Here is an 11,744-nt window from a genome sequence, read left to right as displayed (position 1 = left end):
GATAAATCAAGGAAGTTATGATATTAGTTGGATATCACCCATTTTATGGTGTTTTTCCATTACATGGTACCTGCTCTACTCTACTCGGCTCGACTCGACTCGGCCGTGGTGCCCTGTCCTCCATTTTCCATTGCAGATTTAGCCTGAGCATAGACAGTTAAAGATCTCAGTCTTGGTCTCAGTCCCGTTGCTCTGGACTGAGACCAGTGACGTGAATTAGAAGCACTTTTCCGGTGATGGCTGAGCGTTACTGTGCAGCCTCAAACTGAGCTTGACGACGTAGATGTGACGTGAGCAACCTGTCTGAAAGTTGGAAGTCTTCTGGGAGCTGTGCCAAGAGAAATCTCAATCATTCCCAATGTTGCAGAGACTGAGGGCTAGATTTATCAAGCCGTTTGCGCCTGTTTCCAGGCGCTAATTGGTCGCAAAGACGGACGTATCCGATGCGGCATATTTACAAACAGGGCTTGGGTAGAATCGCAGATTGTCTGCCACATGAGCGAGAAGAGACAAGTTGCGCTTTCAATATGCGTTCGTGGGAGGGTCGTGGGGAAAGTGGGAGTTCCACCCAAAAAGGTGGGAGGATAAGCGCAAAGTGCACCTAATTATATATTCCGTGGTATTTACAAAGACTGTCAGTAAGAGCGCGCCTCTATTCTGCGGGGGAAATTCTCCGCCTCTTAAAAGCAGGTCTAAACCAGCCGCAATCGAGTTTCCTCGTAGACCTTTATGACGTTGGTGAAATGGCAACAGTAATTTGAGCAAGACGAAGACATAGGCGAGGCTGAAAATATTTTTAAACACAAGAATCACACTTTGTCAGTGAACACAACATCATTTAGCGTTACAGATCAAGCAGCCATGCAATATTAGAGTTACTGGAAGAAATCAAAGATGAAATTGAATCTCCCACTCAGCGTTCACATCCCATTCCACCAGTTGTTAAACTCCTCGCTACATTACAAATATTGGCATCAGGATCATTTCAAACAGTCATAATATCAGCAGTGGGAATATCGCAGTCTGCACTCAGCCATATCATAGCACAAGTACCGCTTTGCTACAGCGCAATTTACGGTATAGTGGGCGGAGAAAGACGCTGATTGCCTGATGGGTGTCAGGGTTGATAAATACTACGCAAAATGTGGAAGCGTAGCGTGCGCTATTACCGAACTCGCATAAACAGACGCAGCGCAAACTGCGCTAGTGTTAGTAAATCAGGCCCTGAGAGCGTAGGCATATGTAAGGAGATAGCAATAATTAGCCTGTGCCTATGTTAACTAAAATGCTAGTTAACATTAGTAATTAAACTTAAACAGCTAATGTGAGTCGAAACTGCCTGCGAGCTTCTCCTCTACTGTACGGTAATTCCTCTACTGTGCGACAGTAAGTCGCGTGGTTATGACACAATTGTTAGCCTATTTTTACAAAAACGTCTCCTACGGAGCCATAACGTGAGATACATGGTAATGGAGCAGTGTTTCGAGTTTCTTTAGAAATGAACAATGGACAAATAAAGTCTTTAAACGCTTCAGATGTAATGTTATTCGCTGTCAGTGGGATGCTAACGGCAGGTGATGGCTTGTTACCAACAAAATGGCTCCATAGGAGCTACGGTTTGTGGACGCTCGCTTACCCACTTGAGCCTGAGGCGTGGCTGGTCGTCATAGCGACACCGCAGGAAACTGCCGTGACCTAACGCGACACACACACAGAACGTCGGAGGTGTGTTGTTTTTGACTCTCAGCATGTGGCTGTTGCCACAGCCAGAAGACAAATTTTGTTTCAAATGAAGCTGGAGGCAGCAAAAAAAAAACACAGCTGGCTAAACTATTTAAAAATGGCGGTTTTGTTCAGGAGACCCTCGTCTGTCGCTAGCAATGATGGCGCAGTGATTAGTGAGGATTTTCTCTGACCAATCAGTAGTCTGCAGATTTTCACGTCACCTTTTAGCAGGTACCAGGGACTTTTTTTTGTAATGGAAAACCAAAAAAGGCGAGTAGAGTCGAGGCGAGTCAAGCAGGTATCATGTAATGGAAAAACGCCATTAGGCATCACTTAATTTTCATCACTTAAAGGATTTTTCCGCTCAACTTATGTTGGTCTTCATCAGAGATTTCTTTTATACAATATTTTGTATGAAACAGTCAGAGATTGTTGTCACCATGTAGTGTAGTAAATGCTAAAGTGACCTTCATTTGCTTACAATCTAGTGAAGGTACAGCAGGATGACAGTGCACAAAAAAGAAAGAAACATAATCCTTGCTAAAGCTAAACTCTGTGTAGCATGTGGGTGTAAATTACACTTTTGGTGTCGAGGATCAGCATGAGTTTGGATTCTGTGTTTGGCCTTGGATGAGTGTGAATACTGGACATTGTGATATTGGTTGTGTTGGTTGTCTGCAGAGAGGTACAAAAAAGTATGAAAAATAATATTGTATTTGATAGTTGTTTAGCATTCAGACTGCCATGGAGTTGTGTATTTTTCATCATAATGCACTGTAGTTTTCATCTTGGTGCATCTTGCATACTGGGAGATTATGCATGACTTTGGCATGAAGGAAGGCCATAAAAGTACTGTACTAGTGAACATGAGAGATTGTTGTCTGGACCAGACATACATGTGGTATTATTAGTATTACTCTAGCAGCCATGCAACTCTCCTAGAGAAGAAATCATCAGTGCAGTTGTGAGGTTTGATGTCAACATTTGAAATAGCTTTTTTAGCCTTTGCCTTTACCACACAATTAGATGTAAGAGATGTAGTGGTTAAAAATAATGTTGAGCCTGTTTCCAGTTATGCAGGTGCTTAAATTCAAAATATGTCAAGGATGCAATCACAAGATAAAAATGTCCACTAAACATACATTTATTGATGTTTTAATGCAAGAGGTTTCAAGCATGTCCTCATTACTTCTTTTGATCCTCAATAAAGAAACATATTTCTTTTAGTTATTTAGTTTTTTATTTTCTCTGCAAAAAGTTTTTGGTACTTTTACTTACTGTAATAGTTTGTCATCATTCTCACTTTTCCTCCTTTAAGCCAACCAGTACTGAGTTTTTTTTTAATTTTTTAATTTAAATAAGAATTACTTGTTAATATATTGTATATATTTTAAGAAGGCTGGGTCACAGCTTTTGCTATTTATTGGTCAATAATTTGAGAAGATGAAATAAAGACATGCCAATGTATCCTTTTGTTTGCTGCAATTCAGTACACTTTATTACATTGTATCTGTTTGTATGGAGCCATTTTTGTGTGGATCTGCTCAACGATGGCACCACAGTCTCATTTCACTCCATTAATTTTGGAATTCTGCTTCAATCAATATGTGAATTGGGGCTGTGAGTGAGCAAATTAATGTGAGTTAAAAAACAAACAGGGAAATTGGATGTGTTGGCCTGTAAGTGTTTGTCACATGTCATTTCTAAAGAAGCTTTGTTTAAGTTTGTCATTGGTTCAGTATTAATTCATTTTATTCATATAACAAAACAAGGTCCACCTTTTAGGAATTCAGGAACTAGTCATTTTGTCTGAACAACACCGTGAAGCTTTATGTTGTGTGTGTTAATCAAAGCTGCTGCTGTTGCTTTAGAAAATGTGTATTTCTTACACACAACCCTTTGTTCCCTGAGTGCAGAAAGCCAAGCTAGGCCCAGGTAAGAAGGTGATTACCGAGACAGACGACAGCCAATCCAGCCAGCTGCCTTACAACAGCTTGGACCACGTCAAACTCAGCGACTTCTCCTTCCTGGCTGTGCTGGGGAAAGGGAGCTTCGGCAAGGTGAGGCAGCTGTGATCAGCTCAAAAATAAATAATAAAAGTGGAGCTCATAGTGTCACTGGTAACAGACAGCACAAGAGCTAAACGAGTAAGAAAAAAATAGGTTATACATAGAAGTGATCTTTTCCTACCTTCCTTTCCTCAGGTCATGCTGGCAGAGATGAAGGCCACTGAAGAGCTGTTTGCAATAAAGATCCTGAAGAAGGATGTGGTGATCCAAGATGATGATGTGGAATGTACCATGGTGGAGAAGAGAGTCCTGGCCCAACAGGACAAGCCGCCCTTCCTCACACACCTCCACTCGTGCTTCCAGACTGTGGTAGGTAAAATGCTCCTGGACACGCATCAGGACAAGTCACTCCAGGTCAGGTCGGATTAAATCATAAACAGCTCAGTCATAAAGTGTTGCAGAGAGCAGTAGAGGACGTGTATGTAAGTACAATTTAACAAAAATGAATAAAAAAAAAAAAGAGAGAGAGAAGGGGAAACAAACAAACCCTAATTAGAAGGCTGAGATTTGTGCGTGTGTATACAAAAGCATGTGTCTGTGCATGCATACACGTGTGTATTGACTTTGAGTCATGTTAAAACCAGACCACACAGCCTGAAAGCACATACTGTATAAATATGTGTATCACACACACACACACACACACACACACACACACACACACACACACACACACACACACACACACACACACACACACACACACACATACACACACACACACACACACACACACACACACACACACACACACACACACACACACACACACACACACACTTGAGCCTTAGAAGTGTATTGTGCTTGCTTATATAAAAACGGACACAGATGCAGACTTATCACGCTCATACACTCACACACGTGTACAAAATCTTAGTTTCTGCCATGTATGTTTACAAAATCATAGAAATATATCTCATACTGCTCTGCTTTTACAACTACCCAGAAATGGAAATATTACTCAGGTCAAATTTGGCAATGGAATGACCCTAGGGATTCAGTATTGCACCTCCATAAAGTTGGGGGACTTTTTAGAGAGAGAGTTTTTAAAATGGTGGAGTGAAGGCTGAGAAATCCTGACTTTTAATCCCTAGAATTAAAACACTGGATCCTACATTTCCTTTAATGTAACTTGATAACGTCTAAACAACAACCTTCCCTGCCTCCCTAAAAAATGTGTATTCTCCAAGCCCAAGCTGAGATAACCCTAGTGACATCATCAGGGTTATTTCTCACATTTGACAAAGGTCCTCCATAGCCTCAGAAAACATTATACTACTGTTTTTACAGGATGACTCCCCATTATTAGTACACTGAGCTCTATATGTGACATTAGTACAGTGCTCCTTTAACAACAACTGGAGTAGTATTGGTAGTAATAGTAGTTTCACTGTAGCAGTAGTCATAGTGGTAGTTGTTGTAGCGGTAGCAGGAACAACACAAACTGTCAAGGGTTTGATATAACGCAGACGTAAATGGGACAGGAACAACAAGTTTGGGGGAAAATCTGTTGCATTTAAGACAAATCAAGTTGAATTAGTAAATGTAGACGTTTGATGAAATTGTAAAATGTTGTTTTGGAAGGATGGTAGGCAACTTAAAGGGAGGGATTGGTAACTTTGATGCGAGGACCTTTTGAGATATTGCATTTTTTTAACCCAATGAAGATATACAAATGGTAGCCATGTGAATTTTTCATGCCCCACTCTTCAATTACATTTAAGTATTGATGTAATAGATGTGAAAGAAATCATCTTTTTACCTACTCAGAATGCCTCTTAGTATCTATCTACCATAGCTATACTATCTAAGCTACCCAGCCATTGTTTTGCTGTGAATGCAAAATGAACGTCTATTTGGAATTAGATTTCTCAGAGAGGACGAGCTGAACTATAACAGCTGATTAGAGCTGTAGCACCAGCAGGCAGACATATAGATATAGGAAGAGACGCAGCATGGCATCATTCATAGCATATTCATGAAGATGCACACACATACACACAAATAATGTATCCCTAAACGGCACCACAGCATGTGGACATCAAATGTGTAAAGTTGGGCTCATGATTTAAACATCACACAGAGAAAACATTTTAGCATCCCCAGTCAGGTGTCTTGACATTGACAGTTGACATTTTAGCATAGTTTGCTGAAATATACAAGTTATGTTTTGCATCTGTTTTGCTGAGCAGCATCCATTCGGGTGAAATCTAGCTGAAGGATCTTTTGTGACACATTATTGAGTGAACAACACCACGTCTACGATACTAAAGACTACAGAAAAGTTGAATGTGAGAGTTTACAGAGATTTAGAGAAGGTGCATTGTGCATTTTGCTCTGGGGGCTGTCATCATAGTGCCATGAGGGTCGGAGCTTTCACAAGTCCAGAGTCAGATCTGCTTTTTCAAACCTGATGGAAGTGTGTTTTGTTAGTAATGGACTGTCAAACACTGCAAAACCAGGGTCAGGCCAAACTTGTCATTGGCAGTAAGGGACCAGCACTATAAGACAAAGATAATGTCTCCTGACAGATGTCTGTTTTTAGTGTTTTCTTTTTCCATGAAGCGCTTTTGTTGTGGGCTTTTTAGGTCACCTTGTCATGGAAAGTGTAGCAGGAACGATGGAATGACCAGACAGCAAGGTTAGGGGAGGCTGCAACACTGAGCCGTATCTTTCTATTTAAAGCTCCATCAGTGAATAGAAATGTTGTGTAAATCACAGCTTTTGTGGAACTTTACTGTTTGTTTGCGCAAAATGATGTTGCATATTGTTCTCTCCCTACCCTCCCCATGCCCCATCTACCCCTAAACCCTCTCTCCTATTCCTTCTATCTCTATGACCACAGGACCGTCTGTACTTTGTTATGGAGTATGTGAATGGGGGAGACCTCATGTACCATATCCAACAAGTGGGCAAGTTCAAGGAACCTCAGGCAGTGTAAGACATATCAACTTACTAGCAACTGGTGTAATCCCACTGTAGAGTGAATCATTTCTACTGTCAAATAGACTTCCTGTGTTAATTTTAGTTTAAGATGATTATTATTTTAGTTTTCTCAAACATCTTTGTATATTGCTACCAAGGTAAAAAAAAAGTAAACTTCTTACATGCATGCTGCATTTTTACTGCAGCAATGTATATACAGTATGTATCTTTATGTACATGTATATAAGGATGATATATATGATAGAATTGGAATAAATAAGTGTTCTGCAAATGAAGGTTAAGTTTTAAGTTTGTAAATGTGTGGTTGTTATTGCAGGTTCTATGCAGCAGAGATCGCTGTAGGTCTCTTCTTCCTGCACATTAAAGGAGTCATCTACAGGTGAGCATTAACAAGTTTAAACAGGTAACACAACATAAACACAGTGCACGCTGCTCTTTAAATTTTGTGGCTGCATTTAAAGTAATGATCAGAATTTTTGTGATATAATAAATGTCTTTTTCTGCAATAAATAGCATGCAGTACAGAGTCATCCTATAATAACATTTTATATCCTATAATAACATCAACAACCAATGTTTTATAGGCCTTGAAAACACCCAGCAGCAGCAACTGGGGTTTGTTTGTAATAAATTGTATATGAATTAAAAGTATCTAGGATTGGCAGTGATATTATTGACACATTCTAAAAGAAAAGTCAACATCTTCAAGGATGTTTTGAATACCGGTGTGCTTCTTCAGGGATCTGAAGTTGGACAATGTGATGCTGGACTCCGAGGGACACATTAAGATTGCTGACTTTGGCATGTGTAAAGAGAACATGGCAGAAGGAGTGACCACACGCACCTTCTGTGGCACTCCAGACTACATAGCCCCAGAGGTAAGGCTGAACATGGAGAGATGTGTGCACGTGCATGTTTTGATGCATGAGGTCATTGCTGTCGCTGTCTGGTCTGAGCCTGTGTCACCCTTGTGCTCCAGATTAAGGTCACTGCCTCAGGAAAGACACACACGTGCGTGCGCCGCGCGCACACACACACACACACACACACACACACACACACACACACACACACACACACACACACACACACACACACACACACACACACACACACACACACACACACAATCGTGTCATGATTTGTGCATTCCAGTCAGACGCTCAGTGTTTCCGCTGGCAAGTCCAAACTTAACCCAAACATGCAAGTTGGGGTCTATTTTATCAGAATGTTGTTTCTGATCAGTTTCTACAATAATTAAATTCTGAAATAATTTACGACAAATCCACTTGACTTGACAATTTCACCTTGACATTTGTGATCATGATTGCTGACTTTTTGCCAAAACAGATACCTAGATACCTGCTTGTTTTTGTCCTTCATCTCACAGCAATAGGAATCCTAACTACTGTAATGGGCATTTTCCTGTTTTGAACAGTTGAAAAGGTTGGTCCAAAAGATGATTAAGTATATCAGTCCTGCACATTCACATGCAGCATTAACATTGTATGCCCATTTATTTACACTTTCAGTGGCAATTGTGTCAACTGATGTAGCAACTGTGTATTAATTAGACTGGATCTACTCATAGTGAATGGGGACTGAGCCTGCCCTCACTCATGGCAAGAGGTGCCAGTTGACTGACTGGATTGTTGACATTGTTGATCTTTGGAAATATTTCAATACAATTTCCAATATGATACATGTTTCAGTGCCATTATCAAACTGGAACTACCTTACTTTGCTGGGTATCAACACTCTACAAAAACACTCTACAAAACCTGATTTGGTTTTCCAACTCTCCAGCCATTATCACTTAGTTGGCTTCTATTTAATGGTGGGCTGGGTTATTGATTCCCTCTACAAACCCCCTCTGACAGACTGGAAGGTTAATTCCGCCCAACGGACGCAGGGTGAACATGCTGTGACCGTTCCGAGCCAGGCTGATACTAATGCGCCAGCCAGGGATGATACAGCAGGGGTTGGGAGCGCCTACGGTTTCCATAGCACTGTGAGCCACTTGATGCTAAGTCACACACATGATGTCACATGCATGGCAGCATTACATGCACACAAGTATGCATACACAGATATAGCTGTATGGATGCATTCTTTCAATACACACACACACACACACAAACCCAATCATGCACACACTTGAACACACACTCAAAATCACTCCTAAGTGGAGGATGACCTTAAGAATTGGGTTACAGTGGTGACATTTTCAGAGATAATCAAGGGGAAGTGCTCCTCAAATCACGTCTGACATAAGGACCAGGAGAGATTTCATATCAGTCATTAACAACTACATTTGCAGAGTTTTCTCAAAGGCCTTTGGTCCATCTCTGAAATTTAAAAACATGTATTAAATGCTACATTGACAAGTTGAAGGAATTTAATTTAGGTTTCTCCACCTTTCTGATTGGATATGTTTGGCCTGCATTATGTAAGTTAAGGGTTAGTTGTTAGAAAGGAAAATGGGTTTATTATTATTTGGATCCAGCCATAGTTTACAAAGAGTTGAGAACCACCAATATGGACACCACAGGTGGGGAGCACCTGCCAGCCTAAATAAGGAGAACTCTAATGCAGTATATTTTATGTTTGGGTTTACAGTATATGCGCTGCTGTAGTGAGATCACTGAAATATAACTGTGTCTGTGGGTTTGTTCATGTCTGTATCACAATCACAGTATGTGTGAGAAATATTTTCACACTTCTCTTTCTCACACACCTACCCACATGTTCATAACTCCATGAGGGAGTACAGTACAGTGTACCGGTGGGTCCCCTGGTTGTCAGCACACATGTGACAGAATGCAGTAATGTTTCTTTGTCTAGTCACACACACACACACACACACACACACACACACACACACACACACACACACACACAGAGTTTACTCTGACCTATATAGCCAGTCACACAGAGAGATAGTGAGGAAGAGAAGGTAGACAACAGAAAGGGAATACAAAGACAACACAAGGTATTAACTGTGACGGAAAGAGCAGAAGGGGACAAGAGTAGCAGGACAGTGAAGCAAAGAAAGCAGGGCTTCAAATAACAAAGAGTGGCCTAATGATGGGTCCGTGCAGCATTTCAGAAGAACATTTGTGGATGTTTAGCTGTCCGACATGGACCATTTCCCTCTGAGCCCAAGTTGGTCCCCACTGAGTGGGGCATTAGGAGGCATGGGTGTCCACTTTCCTGTTCACTCCACTATGGGTTGGGCGCTTTTAAGATGCTTAATATATTGTTGTTGAGCTGGTGTACCTCCGCAAAGTGTTAATGTGGTATGATACAGGACTGTAGAAGCAGAGTAGGGATTTCTGGCACAACTTCAGCTACTTCCAGTTACATGGAGAAGGGAAAAAAGTATGTAGTTGTAAAACTCCAGCAACACTTGTAGTATGCATAATAACTTTATTGTTAGACTTTATAATACAGATTTGACAGAACTGGCTCATAACTTTAAATGGTACATTTAAAATCAGACCCAATTATGTTTCTTGAGGCCACGCACACAATTCAGGATTTTTTAAGATGCAGAGATGTTATTCTGCAGTATTTTTGTTATTGAATAGTGATTGCGTCTGATCCTTATTCTCACAAAGTTTGAGGACTAAGTATTCAACCCTGAGTCACCACCTGTGGCAACAAGCTTTTGCAATGGCAGCTCCAATTCTAAACTCTTCACCAGTTACCGAGCACTAAAACCAGTGTTTTCAGATCAGCGCTAGTAGTAGTCCAACAAAAGCACTTCAGCTGTATTTGGAAAATTTAGTTAGATGTGAGAAAAAGTCAGGGGGAGTTGAGAAACAATTTGGCAGCCACAAAAAACTCTTTGGATGGCAGTTTACTTCTCCGCCAGATTATTAAAGGATTCAGTAATTAGAGAAATGCTTTATCTTTTAAAGGTCCAATGGCATGAAAATTTCACTTTATGAGGTTTTTTAACATTAATATGCGTTCCCCCAGCCTGCCTATGGTCCCCAATTGGCTTGAAATGGCAATAGGTGTAAACCGAGCCCTGGGTATCCTGCTCTGCCTTTGAGAAAATGAAAGCTCAGATGGGCCGATCTGGTATCTTGCTCCTTATGAGGTCATAAGGAGCAAGGTTACCTCCCCTTTCTCTGCTTTGCCCACCCAGAGAATTTGGCCAACCCATGGGAGAGAGACATCATGGCTTTCAAACGAGAAAAGTGGCAATTGGTCAAGGCCACACCCCCACCCTCCACCTTGCCCCCCCCCTCTCCTCCTCAATAGCTAGAGACACAAAAATGGCACATCCTAAGGAAAGCTCATTGTGGGACTGGCTCTAGTGGCTGTAATTCTGCACCAAGGCTGAATTTCGGGAAAGAGACTTCAGATACAGTATTAAGGGACCACTAAGGTCTATATAAAAGCATCCAAAGAGCACCATGTCATGGGACCTTTAAACATCCTTTGTATTGATCTTGATGTAGTCTCGCATTGCCAGACCTATCTCCACAACGATGCGAAGGAAGATCTGGCTAGTCCACACAAAATACCGGATTGTGTGTGTGTGTGTGTGTGTGTGTGTGTGTGTGTGTGTGTGTTGTTTTTTTTTTTTGTGTGTGTGTGTGTGTGTGTGTGTGTGTGTGTGTGTTTGTGTGTGTGTGTGTGTGTGTGTGTGTGTGTGTGTGTGTGTGTGTGTGTGTGTGTGTGTGTGTGTGTGTGTGTGTGTGTGTGTGTGTGGGGTGAGGAGAGTAGCCTTGAATAGCCAGCAGTCTGATCTACATCTGTCATGTAGCATTAGGCCTGATAGGAGAGAAATGTCTGCAGCAATGCACACGCACAAATTCACGCACACACAAACACAGACTGTTTGACTCAACAAGATATTATAGAGAAAAAATATTCAGAATCATATATAAAGTTAATGCACGCACGCACGCAAGCACACATACATGTTTGTACTGCAGTAAATCAGAGCAGCTCTGGCCAGAGGCTTTCATACATTGAAGTAAAAAATAA

General features: G+C 41.2%; 1 protein-coding gene across 1 annotated transcript in view; it reads left to right on the top strand.

Annotated features, from left to right (window-relative positions):
* The window catches only part of prkcaa (protein kinase C, alpha, a), a 156,236-nt gene that overhangs the window by 117,089 nt on the left and 27,403 nt on the right, over window positions 1-11,744 (top strand). The window contains exons 9-13 of the mRNA XM_039814229.1: window positions 3,642-3,785; window positions 3,930-4,103; window positions 6,640-6,731; window positions 7,057-7,119; window positions 7,480-7,618. Coding sequence (XP_039670163.1) covers window positions 3,642-3,785; window positions 3,930-4,103; window positions 6,640-6,731; window positions 7,057-7,119; window positions 7,480-7,618 — 612 coding nt within the window. The remainder of the gene's footprint in view (window positions 1-3,641; window positions 3,786-3,929; window positions 4,104-6,639; window positions 6,732-7,056; window positions 7,120-7,479; window positions 7,619-11,744) is intronic.

The sequence above is a fragment of the Perca fluviatilis genome, chromosome 1 (genome assembly GCF_010015445.1).
Source record: "Perca fluviatilis chromosome 1, GENO_Pfluv_1.0, whole genome shotgun sequence".
NCBI classification, from domain to species: Eukaryota; Metazoa; Chordata; class Actinopteri; order Perciformes; family Percidae; genus Perca; species Perca fluviatilis.
This window is presented reverse-complemented; position numbering and strand designations above follow the sequence as displayed.